The sequence below is a fragment of the Cygnus atratus genome, chromosome 4, assembly GCF_013377495.2.
Source record: "Cygnus atratus isolate AKBS03 ecotype Queensland, Australia chromosome 4, CAtr_DNAZoo_HiC_assembly, whole genome shotgun sequence".
Lineage (NCBI taxonomy): Eukaryota > Metazoa > Chordata > Aves > Anseriformes > Anatidae > Cygnus > Cygnus atratus.
This window is the reverse complement of record NC_066365.1, coordinates 684,186-705,483: the sequence shown is the minus strand read 5'-3', so window position 1 is coordinate 705,483 and position 21,298 is coordinate 684,186. Positions and strand designations below refer to the sequence as shown.

Here is a 21,298-nt window from a genome sequence, read left to right as displayed (position 1 = left end):
CAGTCTGACTTCCACTGCTTCCATTTAACTGTCGGCATTATTTAAATGATAATGAAAACTGCACTAAACATATACTAAAAACTACACAAAACTACACTAAAGTAATATACTGTGATTAATACAGATGAGTAGTAATAGTACTACTACACATTTAACACTGACATAGCAAACATGCCATATTTAACAGAATGTCAGTTGCCTACAAGATTTGCTCCCTTCTAAGATACATACCAGGGCAGAAAAATCTCACAACAAAGCAAGCTAAGAGTTCTGCTGATTAACAAAAAAGAGCTAAAGATACAACCCACCAACACTGGCTTTAGAGAGACTTTACTTTCTTGAGATTCTGGTTTGTGGTATTTCTCTGCTTAATCTAACGAGAACAGCAGCACTGCAGTAAACAGAACTACAGCAAGTGAAGTTAAAACTGCAAGCTGTGACTTATCTGATAACACCACTATAGTTCAGTACAGGAAAAGAAAAGAAAGAATGCTACATGTTCAGTCAGTACAACACATTCCTTCTGTTCATATAGTAAACCCAGATATCAATCTAAGTTTTTCAAAAACTGCCAGCAATTTTAAAATTACCATTTAGTCACTATCACCTCAAAAATGCCTGTATTGTAAATTCTGTCATTTTTTGTACTTTCTTGGTTTTACCTCTCAACATGCATAGCTTCTTGAAAACTGTAGTATGGTACATTAAGCAAAACACATGTACGTTTCTTTACCTTGGAAGCTTATCTAGCAGAGTCTTCAGTTCCTCACATATGAGTTTAACTAGGCCACTGTTTATATTTCGATACGATACATCAATCATGAAGATATAAGCTGGTGGATTTGGAGGCTTGTTATTCTACGGAAAAAAATATTCACAGGGAAAATTAGACAGTGTCCTGTTATGTCAAAAAGATTTACAAAAGGTACCATAAGGCAATCTAAATACTGTGTTTAGTCATTTGAAAAATGCTATGAATTAGAAAGAGTAATTATTACAGAAAGATGGCATGTACTGGGTAAGCACCATCCTTGGAATAAAACTGTACTACTGGAAAATAGATCATAATAGAATAAAATATGTAAAGGGTAACAGTTTATTAGGTAAGATGAGACACTAGCATTTTCTATTGGAATTCAAGTGTTTAAACAAATTTGTTTCTGTATTCCATATATGCTTATGCAATACCATTTTGTTAACAGAAATGCTTAAATTCAGTTTTTGTTAACATTTGCCTCTAAAAACCGTTAAGCAATTTCTAACCAATCTGGAAACAGAAAATGTGACTTAGGTACTGAACCAGAATTAAAATAATGCAGTCCCTAGCAGCACTGAGTGTTCATCTGCATCCTCTCTGTCTTGCTTTCTCATGCCCCAGTACACTCTGTACAGATAAGAAAACTGTACTTTCAGGAATAAGTTGATCTTCTGTAACATAATTAAAGCACTACAGTGTAATGCTCAATGTATGCAACTGCTACATACAGAGCAGTGACTCAGACTAGCATGGATTCCTTTTGGCACAACTTCTTAGCCACAGTCGTACGTAAGAGACATGTAAGTAGCATACATATTGTGATATACACTACTGACCAAGCTTCTGTAACTAACAAGATGTTTATAAACAAAGCAATGTAATGCTTACAGATGTACCCAGGAAGATCATATAGAGTGCACACAGCAACAGTAATCATCATGGGCCTAGCCGTACGCCTAAGTTCAGTTTTTCTAATTCTCATTAAGTTGAGTAGTGGTCATTACCTGGTGTCAAATTCAGGACAACTTTTCCATTACAGTTATATATGCTATTTCACTGCCTTCATATAAAGACTTCTGACCACTTACCAAATTATACTCATTACAAATAAACTGCAGAAAACTCCATCTAAGAAAAAATCATCTAATCCTTGAATTATGACCTATCCATAGTCATATCCTCAGAACACATAAAATTGAACATTATACCCTTGATCTCACTTCATTTGAATCATGTAAATCAAGATTAACTCTTGTCAACTAAAACCAGACAATATTTTTAAAACCTGTTCTGTTTTTTTGTATTTGGATTCTAGTTTCAAAAAACATATCAAACACTACTTTCTGAGCTCTCGTAGCACATCGCTATTTATAAAGAATTCCCGCCTAATTTCTGACAAATATACGGCAGAAATGAGAACTTGTGCTCTTGCCACATTCGCTTAGCAGGAGCACAATAATGCAAAACAGCTGTTATTTGTTAACATTTTTTGTAGCTGTTCATCCTTGTAATTTGATAAGCACAAAAGGAAATGGCTTTTCAGTTCTGGTCTTAAACTGATTTATAAAAGAACTAAACTTTTCTAACTTGGAGCAAAATGAGAAAATAATTATAAAATAATGTTAACTTCTCTAAAATTCAATGACTTAACATTGCCAGTGTGAGTGCTGATTTTATCAGAGATTTATTTTTTGTAACATTCTGCTGAGTCTATGGAACAGGTCTTTGAACAAGAAGACAAACCATGCTGGATGGCTTATCACAGAAGCTCCCTCATTTAAACTATATGGCAAATTCACTGCACTGAAAGCAAGACTGTGATGATGAACACAGGGTTACACAATAGAGAAAAAGAACTGTGAATATGGCATGGAGCTATTCAGTATACACATTTTCAAAAGCTTAGCTGCAGAAAGCAGCAAAGCTGAACCAAATTTGATGGATGTACACCAAGGATCCCACGCTATTTCTATAATGCCCCATTACAGCTACTGAGTTCTCTCCTGTCCTGGGGTTTAATGCAGATGTCAATGGAATCTCTAAAGGCAGTCTCAGGGATTTCACTGGACTTGGAAGCAGTACCCCTGTGAGAGACCAGAATTAAAACAACTTGTTCATTTCTTTGTACCAGCAATAATCTGATGGTCTGAGGAAGTTACTTCTACCTACTTCAAGGCTTTCTTGGATCGAACCTCCTTTCCTAATTTTATCATATCCACATTCCACTGATGGAAAAAAAATTCCACCCAATTTCAGAAAGAAACAAAAAATATGTCCATGCTGTTGGCAGATGAGGTCACACTGGATATTTTGAAAAATTTTGTAAAAAAGTTTGAAAAGCTTAAATAATTTATGCTTTGGGAAGTACAAAATATAGTTATCTAATAAAATCAACTACAAATACTTCCAGTGGCTTAAGTAGACTTTGGACCAAGTTCTTAACTAATTTATTATTAGGAGAGAGAACCCATTCCATTATAACTTACTGGTCAGAACACTAAAACTACTCATGCCAAGACAGGATTCAAATTCCCATGCTAAGGTTTGAAAAGCTGAGAATGCAATTCATTCAGGTGCATGTCTGTCTGCAAAATTCGTAAGTCATGCACTTAAAAAGCAACACTGCATCAGAATTTGAACATCCTCTAAATGCTTCCAAGGACCAAACCAGCACCTCAGCTGAAGACTTGTGATCCATGACTTTGAGACACTATTTATTATTGTTAGTTGCTAGTCTCCATCCAGCACAAAAGAGCAAAACATTATTGTGAGCTTAAATCCTCCACATCTGTACATTTTCTAAAATGTTCTTGGACTCTGATATTCAGCTTATAAGTGCATTTACTCCAATGTAGGTATTTAAAGAATTTTGTTTGTGTTGACATAAAATCATAAATAATTTTGCATATTGGAAATACTCACTCGGCAATAATCCAAAGTAGCAACGTATTCATATGATCCCATAGATAGCTCAGGTCTTTCATAATGGTCTACCCGTCGGCCAATGTGGTCCAGATGTTGAAAGAAGAACGGCGGGACTAAAAACCAACATAAGAGCAGGAAAAAAAATGTTTACAGTGTGGAGAGGAACAACCCAACAACTCCTTCAATAGTTACCATGTGGTAACATAGGCTCCTCTGTTATTGATCAAGGAGGTGTGCAAACACTTAGCCAGGTTATAATGTTTTTTTCTTCACACTGATTTAAGAAAACAAACAAACCTCACAACATTCTGGTAATGTCAGCTTCTCTTGTATTTGGAGAATACGGCATATTCCCCCATGAATGTCAATTTTCTCCTATCTCTACCCTGTTAAGCTTGAGTAGGTAAAACTGACCCAGGTTATTTCCACAGGCAGGAGTCTGCTATCCTCAGGCTACAGAGTAAATGATGGCTATTTTGTTAAAAAGATACCATCTACTCAAAGCTTAATTCACATCACCGGAGTTAAAAACAGCACTTTTCCTAAAGCCTGTGCTGCTTTATGCAACATTACCATTCACTGGAAATAGCTCTGCAACGTTCACAAACCTGGCCTACTGTACAATAAGCTGCCTTCAGTCCATCACATCGTGAACCTTCTGTAGCTGCAGATAAAGGATGTAGAACTCCAAAGCAAGCATTAAGAAACCAAGTTGTTTTGCCACCACCAATTTACAGGCAGCTAGTCTAATGGCTAGTCACACTGGGAAGAGTCACCTCTGGATTTTAGCTCTTTTTTCCTCCATCAATCCACATTTAGAATGTTATTTTTTACATTTCTGCCTGTTAAAAGCAGGGGATGCAGAATATCTACCTAGTTTTTGGGGCATTTTAAGGTCTCATTAATGTTTTTAAGTGCTTTCCAATTTGGATAAAAGACACTACTAATACAAAGCATGATTGTAAATGATACTGCAACTGAAAAGTCTTTCTTAAAATTTTCATAACGCATTCAAATTTCTCTTTATGAGAGTTTAAATTGCTAACAAACTAGGAAATTTACTATCTGCTATGCTTGCACAAACATCTGAGCCTCAGGCAGAAAAGAAGTTGGAATGAGCCTGTCAAGGTTCACGTTTCAGAGTTGAAAAGATTACTGTATTAGGGAAAGCACTATACCACTGTGATCCAGCTGAGGAAATCCAACTTGATACAAATGTCTAGAAAGGCTACTTCTGGCAAAGATCTGGGATATAGCCAAGAGCACAAGAACAGTTATGAGTCACATGCAGCACACTTGAACAAATATGGCATGGTATCTTCTGTGAAAACCAACACTTGTCACAGGAAGATTAATAGGCTATTTAACCACTGCATCCACAGTCATGGCCAGGACTAGTCTAACATGGTTCTAAATAACTCTTTGCTGAACATTTAGATTTCTTTAAGAAATTAATTTATCTACACAAAAGTTGCTTTTGGTTAGCAATACAAGCAGCTTTTTATCCTATGTTGACATAATATTTTAAAATAAACTTTTGACCATAACAGACTGGACTTGGACTTCACGGTTTAGCATTATTTTTTCTTATATTTATTTCTAAAAATTGGACTGAAGAAGTGTTTTAAGTATTTTTACTAGGTAGTATTTTTTTTTGTTGTTTTAATTTGCGAAATAGCCCTTGCTACTGCATCTCACTAAACTATTTTCAAGTCAGCTAGTCAAGAAAATCATTTCAGGGATACAGTTCCTTTCTAGTTTTATGCAATTTGTATGAATCACGGATCAGAGAAATACCACTTACCATCGTTTACACAATTGCAAAATCCACACTGATACCTTCTTCCACCTTCAATAAACTGCATGAAGGGACACATGTAAGCTTTGCACCTGTTACATCGGATTGGTCCAGTCTCACCATGGTTTACAACATAAAGAGGTGTCTACATAAAGAGGTACATGAAGTTATAAAAAGCACTGCAAACTTGAAACCAAATAAAGTGAGCTAGAAAGCTGCTGCTCAGCCTTAACACTTGTTAGATTTCACCTGACCAAGAAATTATTGTTCAGCATTTATCTAAATTGTCCAGTACAGCTGGCTCAACCTTGTAGGTCCCCTAAAGAACTTAATTTTCAAGCTCGCAAGCTCCCTATTTTGGTATTTATCAAAAAGAAATAAAGCATCCACACAAAGAGCCTACAAAACTTTGAAAGCATCAGAAGTTCAGGGCTCTAGGCTGACTTTCTTCAGGAAAGGATTTTTATAGCTCACAAGGGAGAAATCTGCTAGGGCCAGGTATTTCGCCTTCTCTATCAGATAGAGCTTTTCTCAAAGAAATTTGTTGATACTCACCGATCGCATGCAGCTATCCCAAACAGGTAGCTACTAAGAAAGCTTCTAATATTTTCAATTAAATGCCCTTCCCCCTAATGCTGCTGTGTTACATGCTATACTAAGGTTTAATGCTGTCAGGGTCACCAGCTAGAGTAGAAGATTTAGAAGAAATACTAATATTTACTGAAGGAAAGAACATACAGTAAACAAATACAGTATCTCAAACACTTGTCAGCTTAATTACACTGACCATGCTTGCTTATAGCCTCTGCCAAAAACCACAGCTAATGGAAGACATTTTCCAGATGCCTCTTGCAGTAATAACTGTGCAGCAACTGAAAGATTCCTGTAATTGTAATTTATGTTAGAAAAGTCATACTTGAAACAACTGCACAAATGGAAGTTTGTTCAATTATCTGTGAAACTCTACGGAGCATAAACAAATGTGGTTTTTATTTTTTCTTTTTTTTTCTTACTCCCTTCAACCCTAACTAAAAATCTCTGACTGTAAGAGTAAGAAAATAAATCCAGAGTTGGGCCCCATGATAGATCTCTACAAGAGGAAGAATGCTGACAACTCTTGAATGCTAAAACTTTTCCACTAGCATATTCACTAATTTAAAATTACTGTCTCTTATAGAATGGACATATTTAATCTATCATACATTTTTATCTTTTATTGGAGCATAAGAGTCTTTGTATACCTAGAGAATCATCCATGTCCTGCTAGCATTCACTGCTTACATGTATTTTACTGTTTGTTTATATTTTACACAGACGATTATTTTACTTATTTATTTCTCCAAAGGATTTGATGCTTTTTGCCAAGATCTTTGTACATACGAGTAGATTTTACTATGTGGGTTTTAAGTGATCCCTCCCGCTCCACTGAGGTAACACATTGCTTCATATTCTTTCTTCTACGAAAATTGAGTTTAACGCAAATTAACACACCATGTCAGCTGGAAAACTATCAGGGTCATTTTTCAGACACAAGAGCCTTGGCTATAAAACCTGCTCACTAGCCACAGTAACTTAAGTTTTAAAACTTCTGGGTTTTGTTCATTACTTGGCAATTTTCTGATTATCATTCTGCTGTATTAATTTAATGAGGCCTGGATCTGACTTGCCATTAATAATATAGTATCTGAACAGGTAGGGAAAAAAAGGCACCTTACACAACACCCGATGCATTTCTACACATTTTTTAGTGATTTAAAACCCTGTTCTAATACATTTAATGTTATTCAAGAGCAAAGAAAAATTATCCTCGAATGATCATATTTTGAAATACCTTATTAAAATTAAGATCTTTACCTATAAAGCATGAATAAGAAAAATCATAAAATAAATGCCATAAAGTTCAGGGCCTAGGTATCAACATTCTTATATGTACTTAATAAATTACCTTTTTAATGACAGCAGAAATAAAAATATTATTATTTTTTCCCTTGTCTTTCCATTTCTGGAGTGGAAGTTTTTATCTTTCGTCTCCCTTTAGCTTCATTAAAAAATTTACTTATTACAAAGTCTTTTTGTAACGTGGTTTTAAAGCCCTAGTAGCCTAAGGGTTACTAAAATCTGCATGTATGTTTAACTTTCTGCATCAAATGGTCTTCTTGAAGTCACTGAGACTATGTGCAGTGCATGAAGTTAAAATATGCTGTCATGTTTTACAAAAACGGTATTCCAATCTTATGTAGAGAAATAAAAGATAAAATATCAATAAAATCATACTGCAGAGGCTGGCTATTTTTAGTTTCTAATAAACTTGCAAAAACTTTAAAACAAAACAAAAAAAACCAAAATCAATGAAGTTAAGCCTAACCAAGAAATGCATGCAATAGACTAAAGGATTTTGTCTAACAGAAAAATCTTGAAAAAAGCCCTGTTTTTCGATTTAACGTGAAATGTTCATTTACCGTTCAGTATTTTCTTAAAATAATTTAAACCATTACATCACTAATGAACATATCTAATAATAAAGCAATTTATATGGTAATTTCTGAATAAAGACCCAGACTGAAATCATCCAAACCCACTTCTTCACAACACAGTTGTTACAACAAATTCATTTCTGTTTGGGTGTGTAAACTGCTATTACGTTTCCAACTGTCAAAATAATTTCCATTGGAGTCAAAAAACTTTTTAATACCTAGATCTTATAGGAATTTACAAAGATAAATAACGTACAAGCATTTAAAAAGCAAAAAAAAGAGTAAAAAGTCTACACTAATGAATACATAAAACAAAAACTGTTGTCATCCACAGTCCAAAAGAAATGGTGCTAAATGGGAAAGCCCTGCTTTCTATGCTCCACAGCCTGTACTTCACTCTCTGTAGATGTCACTGTACACCAGAAGATAGAGAGATGTGTTTACGGTCCCATGGAAGTCAGTGGCAAACTTTCACAGAAGAAGGGGATTAAGATAAAATCAAAAAATCTCAGATTCCCCCTTTTTTTTTTTTTTTTTGAAACCAATGCAGTACTCCTTTTTCTTTTGCTTCTCCAACTATAAACTGTCAGCATTTTCCTTCTCTCCTCCTGTAATTTTCTACAAATAATAAATGAATCAATTTAGGTATCTACCATAACTATTTGAACATTTGCTGTATTTGTGTGTTTTGCTCTTGCACCTCTCCTACTCCTTTATCTCCTCAAAATGCCTTCCCCAATTTACCTATTTGGATCACCTGACTGAGAACAGAGACAGTCCTCACAAAACTGGCCACGTAGGCATTGATTGTCAGCTTTCCAGCACTATCAAATTATAAATATTTATCAAAACCAATGACTAAAACTACTACTCAGTAGCATAAATCTGACCTTGTAAAAGAGATTCCTTTTATGTAAGCTGAAGGACTGGAGAGGCAGAAAGAATCAGCTGCACTGGGAGGCAGAAACAGTATGGTTTTATGTTAAAGGGAACTGGGCAGAAGAGATGGGAAATACTGTGCAAGACCCGAATAAACTTTCCCTTCTCTGAAGCCTCAGGGCCCCACTACAGTGCAAGCCCTGAAAGCTGATCTGATAAACTATAAACTTACCTCACTATTAGTCCAAATATAGCTGGGATAGCAAGAGTTATTTTGGAAATATTTCAGCCAGGACATCTCTCTGGAGTCTGAACTGTATCGCAGAGCAATAGATAGGCATTGGTGGCACCGCTCCAAGATGAAATACATCCATAAAAACTTCCAAAGGGACTATAACCTGTGCTTTTAAGTCTCAGAGAGCTGAATTACTATTGCTTGCTATAAAAACGAAGACCTGACCCACTCCTGAGGGTTCCCTGTGATGCCTGCAGAGTATCACTGTATTCATATTGCAGGATCAGGGCCGCAGCTGGGAATTGTAAGTGTAGGAACAAGGGACTGCGCTGAAGCTCAAGTTCATCATGGCACATCTCTGGAAAAGCATTCTGAAGAGAAAATCAGAAGACAGTCTGGAGAATGAAAAAGTGGCATATGCAAACAGTGAAGAGAACTAGCTATTTATCACAGAACAAACTGAAAAATATACACCATCTGTTTTCATTGCCAGACTCAGCATACATAGACCGGGCTACAAGAAAACCTTTCGTAGCTGTGCTGCAAGTAGAATCTCCACATACAATGTAAGGCAAAATGCGTTTGCATCACAGCCAACGTGGACTCCTAGCCCCCCACAACATACACCCTATTAGTACCTGATGAATCTGCATTAGGAGTAATATTTTTGCCCAGAGTTTGACTCCATCATCATTTTAATGGATTTAACACCCCAGCACTAAAACAACAGGAACGTGTATTGAAATGAGACCCACACAATTTGCAAATCTGGCTACATCCAAGAGGAACACGAAAACTCGTACCAGGAGTGCAATTTTCAATTACATCAGTATCTCCATCACAATCCCTTCCTCCTCTTCCCCGAAAGATGAGGAATTTGCCACCAGTTTCTCCATATACTTTTGAAGAACTTTACCAGCTTACACAGAGAGCTGCTCTATGCAATGTTACACTGCATACTATACATGACAAATTGCCTGTTCAACTGCAAATTATCTCAGTACAAATGATTTTGAAAGTATAACCCATGAAAGAACCATATTTAATATCTGAGATTTCAGGAGACTAGTTAATTGACATGTTTAGATGAGGGCTATTTGTTTCTAAAGGAAGATTATCTCACAGGTTTGGAAAGCTGCACAGATACATATCTCTTGATGACTTATAATATGATAGTTCCTTAAAATTACACTCTACAGTATGCTAGCAGATAAAACATTTTATACTTCAGTACAGCGAACATTAAACATACTGTATTTGTACAACTGATTACCAGAAATAAAGACACAACTGCCAGTTACTCAATTCAGACAATTCATCCCACAGATAAGCTGTGCAGGGCAACAAAATCCAGAAAGGCACTGTTTCTAGAGTTATTATTTACATTGACATTCACGTAAGTCTGATTATTAAAATATTTATATGAGCATTTTAAGCAAGGCTACACTATATAACTTCCTAATGATCAGGGAGATGATTGTTGGCCAAGGTTGGTACCGCTGCCCCATGCAAATCTTGTGCTTCATTTGTACAGTAGAGAGATGCATAAAAAGTCCACAGGATAAATAGAGAGAATTTTGAAAGGTAGCGTTATTTTTTTTTTGGGGGGGGGGGGGGGGGAACGACACGACAACAACAAAAAAAAAAACCAAACCCTAGGTCATGAACCAAACTGCCTATGTTTTCTATGACTGTTGAAGCATTTTGTTGTTCTTTCATTATACCGTCATATAGATTGCTTCTGAGAAAGATTAATCAGTCAACAAACAATCCCTCGGTTTTGAGTTGCTTTACTGGTTCACATTAAAATGCCAGGAAAGCATTTCCCTTTGTGATGTTCCTACTGTCTTGAGAAGCCATTCCCTCTGAAGTCGGAAACAACTTTGCTGATTCTTGATTTTTGGATGTTGAACACTATCAGCCTCCTCAGCTGATATGACTCAAGCCAGTCTGTACTGCGTGCTCTACAAAGGTCACAGCAGGTTCAAGTATTTTCTGTAATAGTGCTTTTTCATCTGTTTTATTTGTTTGCATAATGCAGCATGGCTGAAGCATCAACCCTGTGATGCAATCTTACCCTCTAACCCAATTTTTACAGATTGCAGTGAAATGCAAGGAGTATGTTCAAATCTTCTTGTTCAAAAATCCTTCCCACCCAGGCCAAACATTCACCTGCATACATCGTAGCATGAAAAGTACCAGGGCACAGTAGATGAGCTTCAAGTTGGCACTGCACATGGGATAAGATCCAGCAAGTACCAAAATCAACAGAAATCTAGTCATTTATATCAGTCATAGGTCAGACTATCCACGAAATATTTATTCAGTCAGCACTCCCTTTTTAAGGGGAACGTTGCAAATTACTGAGTACAGCTAGCAGCATGAAGAGTGCAAATACAGGCTGCTCTAAAAATTCAAAGGATTTAAAGAAGTTTGAGAACGGGGGAAACATGAAATACTGATAAAATTTTGACACAAAGAAACCCCAGAAGTAGGTAGCTTACTTCTTTAGAACTTCCATATCATAGTGGTGGCAGAAGGGGAAAAAAAAAAAAGTTTAATATCCATGCTTTAATAGAGACACAATTTCTTCTGGTCACGATGCCAGGTTAGGAATACCAACTGTTAACAAGTCAGCTCTCTCCAGCACTTCTCAGCTTTGAAGTAGTGACTGTTATTTGAATGTACGGACATGCTGCATCTCAAGGTGAAGGTCAGCAGCCAGGATTGACTGATGATATAAGCAGGAGTGTGAAATTGGATAATCAAGAAACTGTGCTGAACAACAGACTTCAAAAATGTTAACACTATAGAATCAGATCTCCAGCAGGACATCTCTCAATCTAGAGAGATACACCTATACTCATCAGCAAAAGCGCAAGCTCGTGCAGAGGCATGTGCACAAGGTGAGAATGGAAGGAAGTAGCAGACAAAGCTACCCTAGGGCAGCTCAGCCCCCTCTTACGGCTGCTGAGGGTGACATGCACGTGTTAAATCACGACAGGATACTGGTTCATAGCCTGGACTAATCCACCAGCTCCGTTTCCCAAACATCAGTATCACAGATGGTCCAGCACTGCAGTCCTTATCTGAGATTTTTTTTGTCATTGTCACATTAGTTGTAAAACCACAAGAAAAATAAGACAAGTTTAAGGTACCTTTTCTACAGAGAAACGTTAATAGTTACAAGAGAGGTAATCTAGCTTTATTGATCACAGAAGTTTCACAATAAAATCAGGAGTTTGATCTTCCATGAGAAGGCATTCTGATTTAAGATGTCTAGCTTGACATTCATTCAGCACAAAATGAAATAAAAGATAGCGACATATTTTACAGAAGCAAATGGAATTAGCAAAGCGTTTTATTTTTTCCAGATCACTGCAGGAAAGCCCTAAAGTATCTTCGAAACCAGCTGAACAGAATTTGGGCTCCAAATACTATTACTACTGACTTCTTGACAGGTCCAGTCTCTACATGTTTTGTATGGTCACATCGGTGTTAGATTACACACACACACACAAGTTTTCAGGATTGTTAAATACAGGATAAATCTAACACCACAGTTTAAAACACAGGCACAACCTATAACCTGCAAACATAATGGATAAACTGGCAGATCAATTCTGTTTTAGAGTGGCCAACGGCCTACTTTTCACAAACACAGCTGTGACTGTTTCTAACGTGCTCTAGAATATCCTCAGGATAGCCAATCAAGCAACTTCGCTAAACAGTGCTCAGGGAACATGCAGCTCTAGGTTTAGGGAACAAATATTTAAGTTTGTAAATAAACTTTAAGTATAGTGTTGTAATCTCTTAAGCAACAATTCTGGATGAAGTTCTGCCACAGGAGAAGTATGCCAGTGTTATTCAAGCCTTTGCAGAAGAACAAAACCAAAACCTAAATGGATTTCAGGATCATTGTGGCTTACTGTCAACTTCAGTGCAAAACAGATGGGGTTCTTCTGTTATTTTGTACAGACACACACACGCAGCTAGGTAGACAATGTATACATATAATTTTCTGTCAGCATTGAGAGAAGAGTATCTTACTGCATTGCAGATTTACAGCATGAAAGGTCTGTTGAATGGAGGGTTTCTTACCATTCTCAAAAACCTGGAGCTGTTAGTTTTTTTTTTTTGTTAGAAGGTATTGCTGTGACTTTTTAAGCCAAGCTTACAGGTGTTTTAATTCAAGGTGTATAAAATAGTTCTGCTTAACATTGTTGAAGAAGGCCAGCAAGAAAGTAGTAACCATGCCTCTAGGGCTAGTTAATTTACTTCCATTGAAATCAGAAAGAAGTGGAGAATACCTGAAGTGTCATGCTACAATCACAAGTCAACTCTAGCTGGTCACTTGCCTCTATTAGAGGAATACTTAGAATAAGGAGAATTGTTATTACTGAACAAAAAGCAGCACAGGATATCTTAACCTCTGAAGCAAGGATATCTGGTGTGAGTTTAATATCCTTTTTAAGTCCTTTCCATGATAGAGAAGCTTAGCTTTGAAGGTCAGTAGCAAAACTAGCTGTTATTTTAAAAATACATCATCAGGTAGGAGTATTTATATTCTGAGTCTCCCCTTCCATGATATACTTTTCACTGCTATGATAGCTGGATGCTTCAGGCAGTCTCCAGGATCTCCCAACAGTAAGTGTTTGTATGCAACTACACTCCTTTCTTTATTTAAGGATTAAGCTGCTGCTGAACATCACAAGTAAAGGGGCTGTGCAAAGAGCTATGAGCTAAGCAGTCCTGGGAAGGACAAAAACCTGTACTATTGCTCCTGTTCTCTAGGGCTGAGGAGATCATCTTTGCATCTATTTAGCAAGGACAGATTACCTGATTCTGTTAAACACTACAAAAAGAGCAGGCCCTCCTTCACATTTATTGTCCTGTCCTACAAGAAGAGAAGGATCCCTTCTCACAGAATAAAGTGGCACATATGTAGAAGGCTTAGTCTCCCCTATTTTCCTACAGGACAGCATTAGAGCCTGCTATTATGATTAGGCCCTAGATATAGCCTCATGCTGCTGAACTTCACTTGAGATGCAGCATGTCCATACATCCAAATAACTGTTTCATACTAAGAATAAATCTAAACATTAAATATAAAAAATAAAATCCAAACAATATCAGCTTCTTATTCAATTTAATACAAAACTTCTTTCCCCTTTCAAATTACATACCTTGTTCCATTTCAGATAGTGTATTCTGCACTACTGGACAGATAAGTAAAAATATGTAGAAAACTGAACATGCAAGAAGAGCTTCAGTTGTAAAAAGCAAAGTAAAGCTTTTCATCCGGAACCTAACTAAATATCCAGGGTGTGCTGACGTCTGTCCAAGTTTTCGCAAGGTAATGAGTAACATCCCTGCAGGCTTAATGTTAGAGCTCGCAACAGGTCTTAACAATGGTTTAATTTACTGGAGAGGGATGTTCTGTGGTCAGCTGTGGGCCAGTGCAATAAGAAGAGACAAACACCATTTCAGGAGAGCAACAGTGCAGACCATTAGAGGAAAAAATGCACCCACAGAATGTCAAGTGGCAATTCGAGGAGCTATTTTGAGTTACAGATGTATCTAGCAACAGCCAAAGTAAATTTTTTTATGAAGTATAATTTTTGTTGATGAAACTATTAAGTGGCTATGATTATTATTTTTATTCCCTCTTTCCCCTCGATATTTACTGGTGCTTAGTCAGGCTTTTCTTCTGCCGTGACCATTCTGAAGAACAGATGGTTTCCAACTTATCAGAAACTAATTACATCACTGTACCTAAATCTTTAGAAATGCACTTTTCCCAGTCTAACCTTTCAAGACTGTGCAAATTAATCAGGGATTCTGATTAGAATATGAATAAAGTATATATGAGTGTCTATTTTCCAAGTCACTTGTCCCCATCTCTTTCAGAATTAAGTCCTTACTGTAACAACGATGCATGGAACAACACACTACAGAAGTATGAAGAGTATTTTAAAAAGTGTACACTAAAAACAAAAATGGGAAAAAAATAAATAAGGAAATTTACTTGAATTAGGAAAAACTATGCTGCCAAAATCTTGCTAACTTTGGCTCTACATTCTTGTTACACCATGTAGTTATAGCCCAATAAGCTAACAAAAACTTTCTCCTAGAAGATGAAGTCTTGGGAAGCAATCCAATTCCAAATGCTTTACTACCAAATGCAGACTAGTGCTGGACATACTCCATAAAGAGAGCCTTATCTAATACAGGATTTATGCATCTCTAAATTAGGCACTGCAAAACCTAGCTCACAGGCACTGGCCTCCCGAGTGATATAAAGCTTTCGGGGTAAGGCACCTGGAGATGCATGTAAGTTCTGGGCTGTATATACCACGCATGGGATAGTCAGGCACCCCAGAGAGCTATACAAAAAAACCACAACATTAACCTGGAGCTAGTCAGTAGGAGGAAAAAAAAAAAAAAGCACTGAAAGAGCAACAAGGCTCAACAACTCTTTTCCAGATTCTAGACAGACTCAGGAGCACAAGACCAGAGTTTCACAGTTCCCTCTCAAATGAAAGTGTTAAAGGGATGCTTTGGAACATGTTTTAACATCTGAAAAATGGAGGAAATAGTAATGTTTAGGCTCACATTTAACACAGCAGATAGACAGTGATGAGTTCAGGATACAAGCTTATGCTACCTGGACAGTTTCTACATGGATTGACTGTTCCAAATAGCTCAACAATGGACTGGTTGTAAAAATACCAAGGCAGTCCTAAGAACATGGCGGAATGTCCTGTAGCATGGCCCTATCTCTAAGCTAAATGGCCCAGTTGGAATCTACAATGCAGTACTGGTGTATTTGCTTTCTTTCTGGTCCCGTAACTTCCATCTCTGGAAGTTTAAACAGAGGCAATAAACTCTGCTGTACAGACTGCTCAACAGCTCCCCATTCCTGAAGGGTGAAGAAGCCTTTCAACATAGTCAGACTGCGTCCTAACTATTAAGTTACATCACACACTCATCCTGTTTTAGAAGAACATGACAACAGGCACAGATTACTTTGAAAGTATGCCCAAAACACATCAGCAAAACTTGGACACTGCTGGATCTTTGACAATCCAGAGAACTGCACAACACGCAATGCAATATGCCCTAGTTACTATTCGGAGATAGCAAAACTTTATCTCTTCACTGGTTAACAGGTGCTCTTTCTGCTGTGGAGTACTAATTTGAGAGGAGGAAGGCTTTGTCACCCACAATGGAGAGGAGAAGTGCAGTATTGTCTACAAACACACAACAATTTTGAATAATTTCAATATAAAGAGTCATATGTAGTTTACACAAAGGAAAAAGGTCATGAAACATTCAATAAGCCCTGACATTTCATTTCCACTAGTGGTGAATATGAAGTGGAATCTCAGTTATGTCAAGTCCCATATGAGGATTACAAATTTACAAGCCAACACTGAGAACGATGAGATATTTCAAAACAGACAGCAGAGCAAAACAAATGCCCAGCTCTTTCAGAGCCTTTCCTTCAGAAAGGTTTTTTTTTTTTTACTATCATCTTTTGCTATTTAAAAAAATCTTTCTAGTAGTAAGGACAATTTTACTGCCTAATCATGGAATTCCTATCTAAAAAGACTCACAGTGCAAAATTGCTGAACTGCATAAAACCAATTGCTTACATGAGCTTCAGTGCCCAAAAGTAAAGGCAGCACCAATATAAAAAGAAACTTTACAAAGAACTTCTGGGCGATCCTAGAGCTACAGACCAGCAAGTCTTACTTCCACAGAAAGCAAATTGGTAGATATTACAATGGAGGAGAACATAAAAAGACACGCCAATAAACAGGACATACAGAGGGAGAGTTGATGTGTCGTGACATCCCTCTGCAAGAGCCACAATCTATTGAGTTCTGTCAAGAGTCAGACAGCATGCAGACAAGCGTGACCTAGTTGATATAATGTACTTTGCTTTTTAAAAGTCTTTTGATAGAATCCCTCATCAAAAGCCCTTAAATTAGCTAGTCTTCCACACAGTATTAGGGAACATCCTCCTGCAAGTCAGTAACTAAAAATCGAAGGGTAAAATAAAAAAGTGATGGCTTTTTACGGTGGGTAGATGCTATCAGTGAGCACTTCTGTTCTGCAATCTGTGCTTTTTAACACATCCCTAATGGAAAGGAAGAATCAGTAAGGTATTTCCATTAAATCATTTTGTACTGCCTACAATTTAAGTGTTCCTCAGTCCCCTCAAACCAAAGCTCTGCACAAGCACAGAACCATTAATAAATACATGTGCCTATATAAAAACGTGTTTCAAACTAAAGGTACAGACTGCTTGCCATCCTTACTGGCCACTGAATACAAACTACAGAATCTGAGTCCCCACCGATCCCACAGTAGATCACAAGAGTGTAGGGATTTCCCTGAATTCTTCAAATTTATTCAGCATTTGAATGACTTGTTTCAAACCCACTTCTTGGGGTCTAAATGAAAATTCACACTCTGTTACAGAAGAGAGATTTTGTAACATTGCATCACCTGCTAGTTACTCACCCAGTTTGTAGCTTCTGCTAACCTTACACCTGACACAGCTCTACCTAGGAAATGCACTATCATCCCTGTAAAAAAACATGGCTTTCCAAGCAGCTCAGCTGCACTGGGTACCATCACATCTCAGTATTCTTCTGAAAAGGTTAAATGGCTTTCAGCTCATGAACACCAGAATTTCTGAGAAGCAATTCCATTCCAGTTTTATCTTTTTAACTTGTTAATCTACTGAGGAGAAACGTGAAATAATAATTTCTCACCACTGAATATTTCTATGAAGAAATAACAAATAAATAAGTAATAACAATGTAGAGAGTGACAACACAAAACTACTAAAGAACAAGAAAGAAAGTCACTCTAGATATTTTAATATTTAAAACTATATATATTTTTTGGAGTTGTTTATATTTGATTTTAAAACTTGAAATACTCTTTAACTAACTTTTTAAGCAGGCAGTATTAGATGTTAAACCAAGATCACATGGTTTATTCAGGCTCTGTAAACATTCGTGCATCTCCAAAACAAATTCACGTAGAGCTTTGTCCATGATGATAACTGTGAGAGCTGGTTATTTTTATAGACTGTTGCTAAAGCACCAGTGGACTAAAAATAAGTTCTGTCAAACAATGATACTGTATCGTCAAAATCTTTAACAAACAAACACTTTTCATAGATCATCCAAATCAGGGGAGTGAAAAAGAACTTTTTTTTTTAGAAATAATAAGTGAAGACTTAGTACAGATAAAGATTCAGAAACATCTAGAGCTGTTAAGACACCGGCCAGGGGTGAGGAGGCATGAATGTTCTAACAACCTTAGCTTCTAATGATATATAGCATACATGTAAGGTTCGCTAGTCTACGGTTTTCTAGATTGGCTGTGGAAGGCTTTTTGTCATTTGTAATCATGAGAGACTGTGGGCCCTCCATGGAAGCTTCCTCTCTTTCAACTCTAGGGCCTTTCCAAATAACCTCATTTCACTTGCTCTGCTCTTCTGAAGCTCAGTGTCCATGTGCTGAGTGTTACTAACCTTGCTGTTCTTAGGACGTCAAACACAAGCAGTCAGCGATCTCTATTGAACAGTCTCTACTTGTGTCTTAAATTAGCTCTCACTTGTGATTTACCACCACTGACACAAACCCGCCTTCTTGAGCTTTTCTTCAGCAAGATCAGTATGACATCTATTTAAGTTTTCCATAAATGGCTGCCATAAATGAGAATGTTCTCACAGTGCAGTTGCACCAGGTTACAGGTGAGCACCTGCAATCTGGCATCTTAGCTGCACTAGATCTTTCCTTACTCTCAGCTGTCAATTGTTGAGGAATTCAGCTTTCCTCCCTTGATCTGAGGACTGATATTGCAACCTACTGGTGCATTTCTATGCCTTTCTTTGTATTCACTTATGTTGGTCTTGTGTCCTCTCTACTCACAATTTCCAAACTTCTAGGTATTATGGAACTTCTCAGACACACCACCACTCCACAGAGTCTCAATTGCATGGGGCTTTTTTAGCAGTATATAAAGCCACACAGCATCTTTGTCTTCTCATTCCACTACATTTCTGTAACTTTTCAAGGTTCCTTCTCTTCGAAGGAACAAATCCTGTATATTTTTTTTCCTGAAACACTGCACTGATTCAAAGGCATACATGGGTTGTTTTCATTTAACACCCTTACCTAGCACTGTGTTGATTTTACTTTGTGTTCTTATTTTCTCCCACAGGGGTAGCTTGTATCCCATTCTTTACTGGACATATGGATATTTTTTGCACACATCTTCCAAAAATGCCCCTGTTCAAGCCTGTGTATTTCTTGTCTCTTTTTTTTTTCCTCAGACCCTATTTTGGGAAGGAAAAAAAAAAATCTTATTCCCATTGTATGCTAGCATTCCCAAATGACTTTTGGAGACAGAACACCAGCCTGTATGTGTAGACACTCCACTTCCCCCAAAAGAACCCATGGTGACTGAAAAACTTAAATCTACCTTCCAGACACGCTCAAACACTGTATTATTCTTGTCCAGGCTAGACCTCCAGACTGGAAGGAATATTTCTGAGAAATACTACTGAACTTTATTAAACTTTTTATTTGGAAAAGATCCCAGGATCTTTTACCTCCACCCCTTGTGTCAAAGGAAACAAATCCTCAAAGATCAAATTCCAGTTGACTCAAAGTGATGACTATAATCTTGACTACGCATACACCTCTAGGACCCCAGTTACTTTTTCCTACATCCTCATGTTCATTTACTATAGATGAAGAATCTCTCAGGCATTCCCTCCTACTGCCTGCACAGGCAAGAACAGTTCAACAAATTGCTCTGTTGGTTAAAATGTAAAGCCAGCAGGAAACTCTAAGCCAAGTGCACAACCCACCAACGCGTACCAACACGTAACACCGCTGCTTACAAGTCATCCACCAAAATGGTGAATGTGTTCATTTAAGAAAGAAAATAAGTAAACAAGCAAACAACAGCCCTCAATAAATCAAAACCCACACTCAAGAATGGAGAAAGGAAGAACAAGACATCTGAAGACCACGCTGTATCCTCAAATTGTCTGGAAGCACGGTAAATTTTTCCCATTGTTTCTAACTGACCTAGTACAGTAATGGCATAGAAAGAGAGTCATATATGGCAACAAACCACTGAACATGCAAATATACCTATGAACTATTTCAAATTCATCCTCAACTATAAGCGGTGATGACAGCAAAATGCCAGTCAACTAAGTCTTACAAGTATTCCATAAATATAATTCTATCAGTCACTTGAATGACCGTGGAAGCCCATGGCTTTTCAAATACAGCTTTACTAATGCAGAAAGACGTGCATCATAATGGGTTTTGTATAGTGTGTGGGTTTGCTAAAGTCCTTACAGTTCAATTGAGATGTGTCTGTTTCTCAGCTGTTCCTAATCATATTACCAGCTGCACAAAGCATTTGTGGGCATTTCACAGCCATGGTCCACTAAACCCTTGTAGCCATTGTTTTTCTTCCTCCTTTGAAAAAAAACAAAATTGGAACTCACTGGATGATAGTGCTCTGTATACTAGTAATGGAGGCATGTCTGCAGCTGAAGCTGCAAAGATGAATGAATTGATATTATTCATTAAAAGGCAAGAAAAAAAATCACGATGTTACTATATATAACATGCTGTTTATCAAGAGATTAGACAAATTCCCACTGTACAGAGCCCTGTAATGTGTGATGAGCATCACCTGCTGGCCTTGTTAAAAGGCACTTACAGGCATCTGCGAGATAGGATACACAGCCTGAAGGGAAAACCTTCCCGTGCGTCAGTCACTAGTTCCAGGCAGAAAGCACCATAGTAGGAAATTCAGAAACACAAATAAGCACTTGAATATATTTTACCTCCATAAAAAGCCCAGTTCCTTCAAATTAAGTAGCTTTTCAGAATTGAAGTGGTTATAAATCCCATATGGAAGACCATGGAAGACTTTTTTTTTTTTAAGAAGATCTTAAGGGTAAGATCTTATTTTGGCAGCAGCAATGAAGACATGTCATAGGCAAGTCTTGGAAAAACTGCCCCAGCTAAGACTCCCCAGCACTTCCTACTGTGACACCATCTCTTCAGTTCTTTAAAACTTTACCAAGTGTTGGTAACAGAAGATGAAATATACATTTATCCAATGAATATTGCTTAATATGTGTTACATTTGCGATATACTGTGCTTGTGCTGCA

At 37.3% G+C, this 21,298-nt stretch overlaps 1 protein-coding gene across 6 annotated transcripts in view; it reads right to left on the bottom strand.

The window, feature by feature from the left end:
* The window catches only part of LOC118245068 (protein transport protein Sec24D-like), a 58,696-nt gene that overhangs the window by 16,957 nt on the left and 20,441 nt on the right, over positions 1-21,298 (bottom strand). For all 6 annotated transcript variants that reach the window (XM_035540631.2, XM_050710543.1, XM_050710542.1 and 3 more), the window contains 3 exons: positions 5,487-5,625; positions 3,680-3,795; positions 734-858 (listed from right to left, as the gene is read on the bottom strand). In XM_035540631.2, coding sequence (XP_035396524.1) covers positions 734-858; positions 3,680-3,795; positions 5,487-5,625 — 380 coding nt within the window. The remainder of the gene's footprint in view (positions 1-733; positions 859-3,679; positions 3,796-5,486; positions 5,626-21,298) is intronic.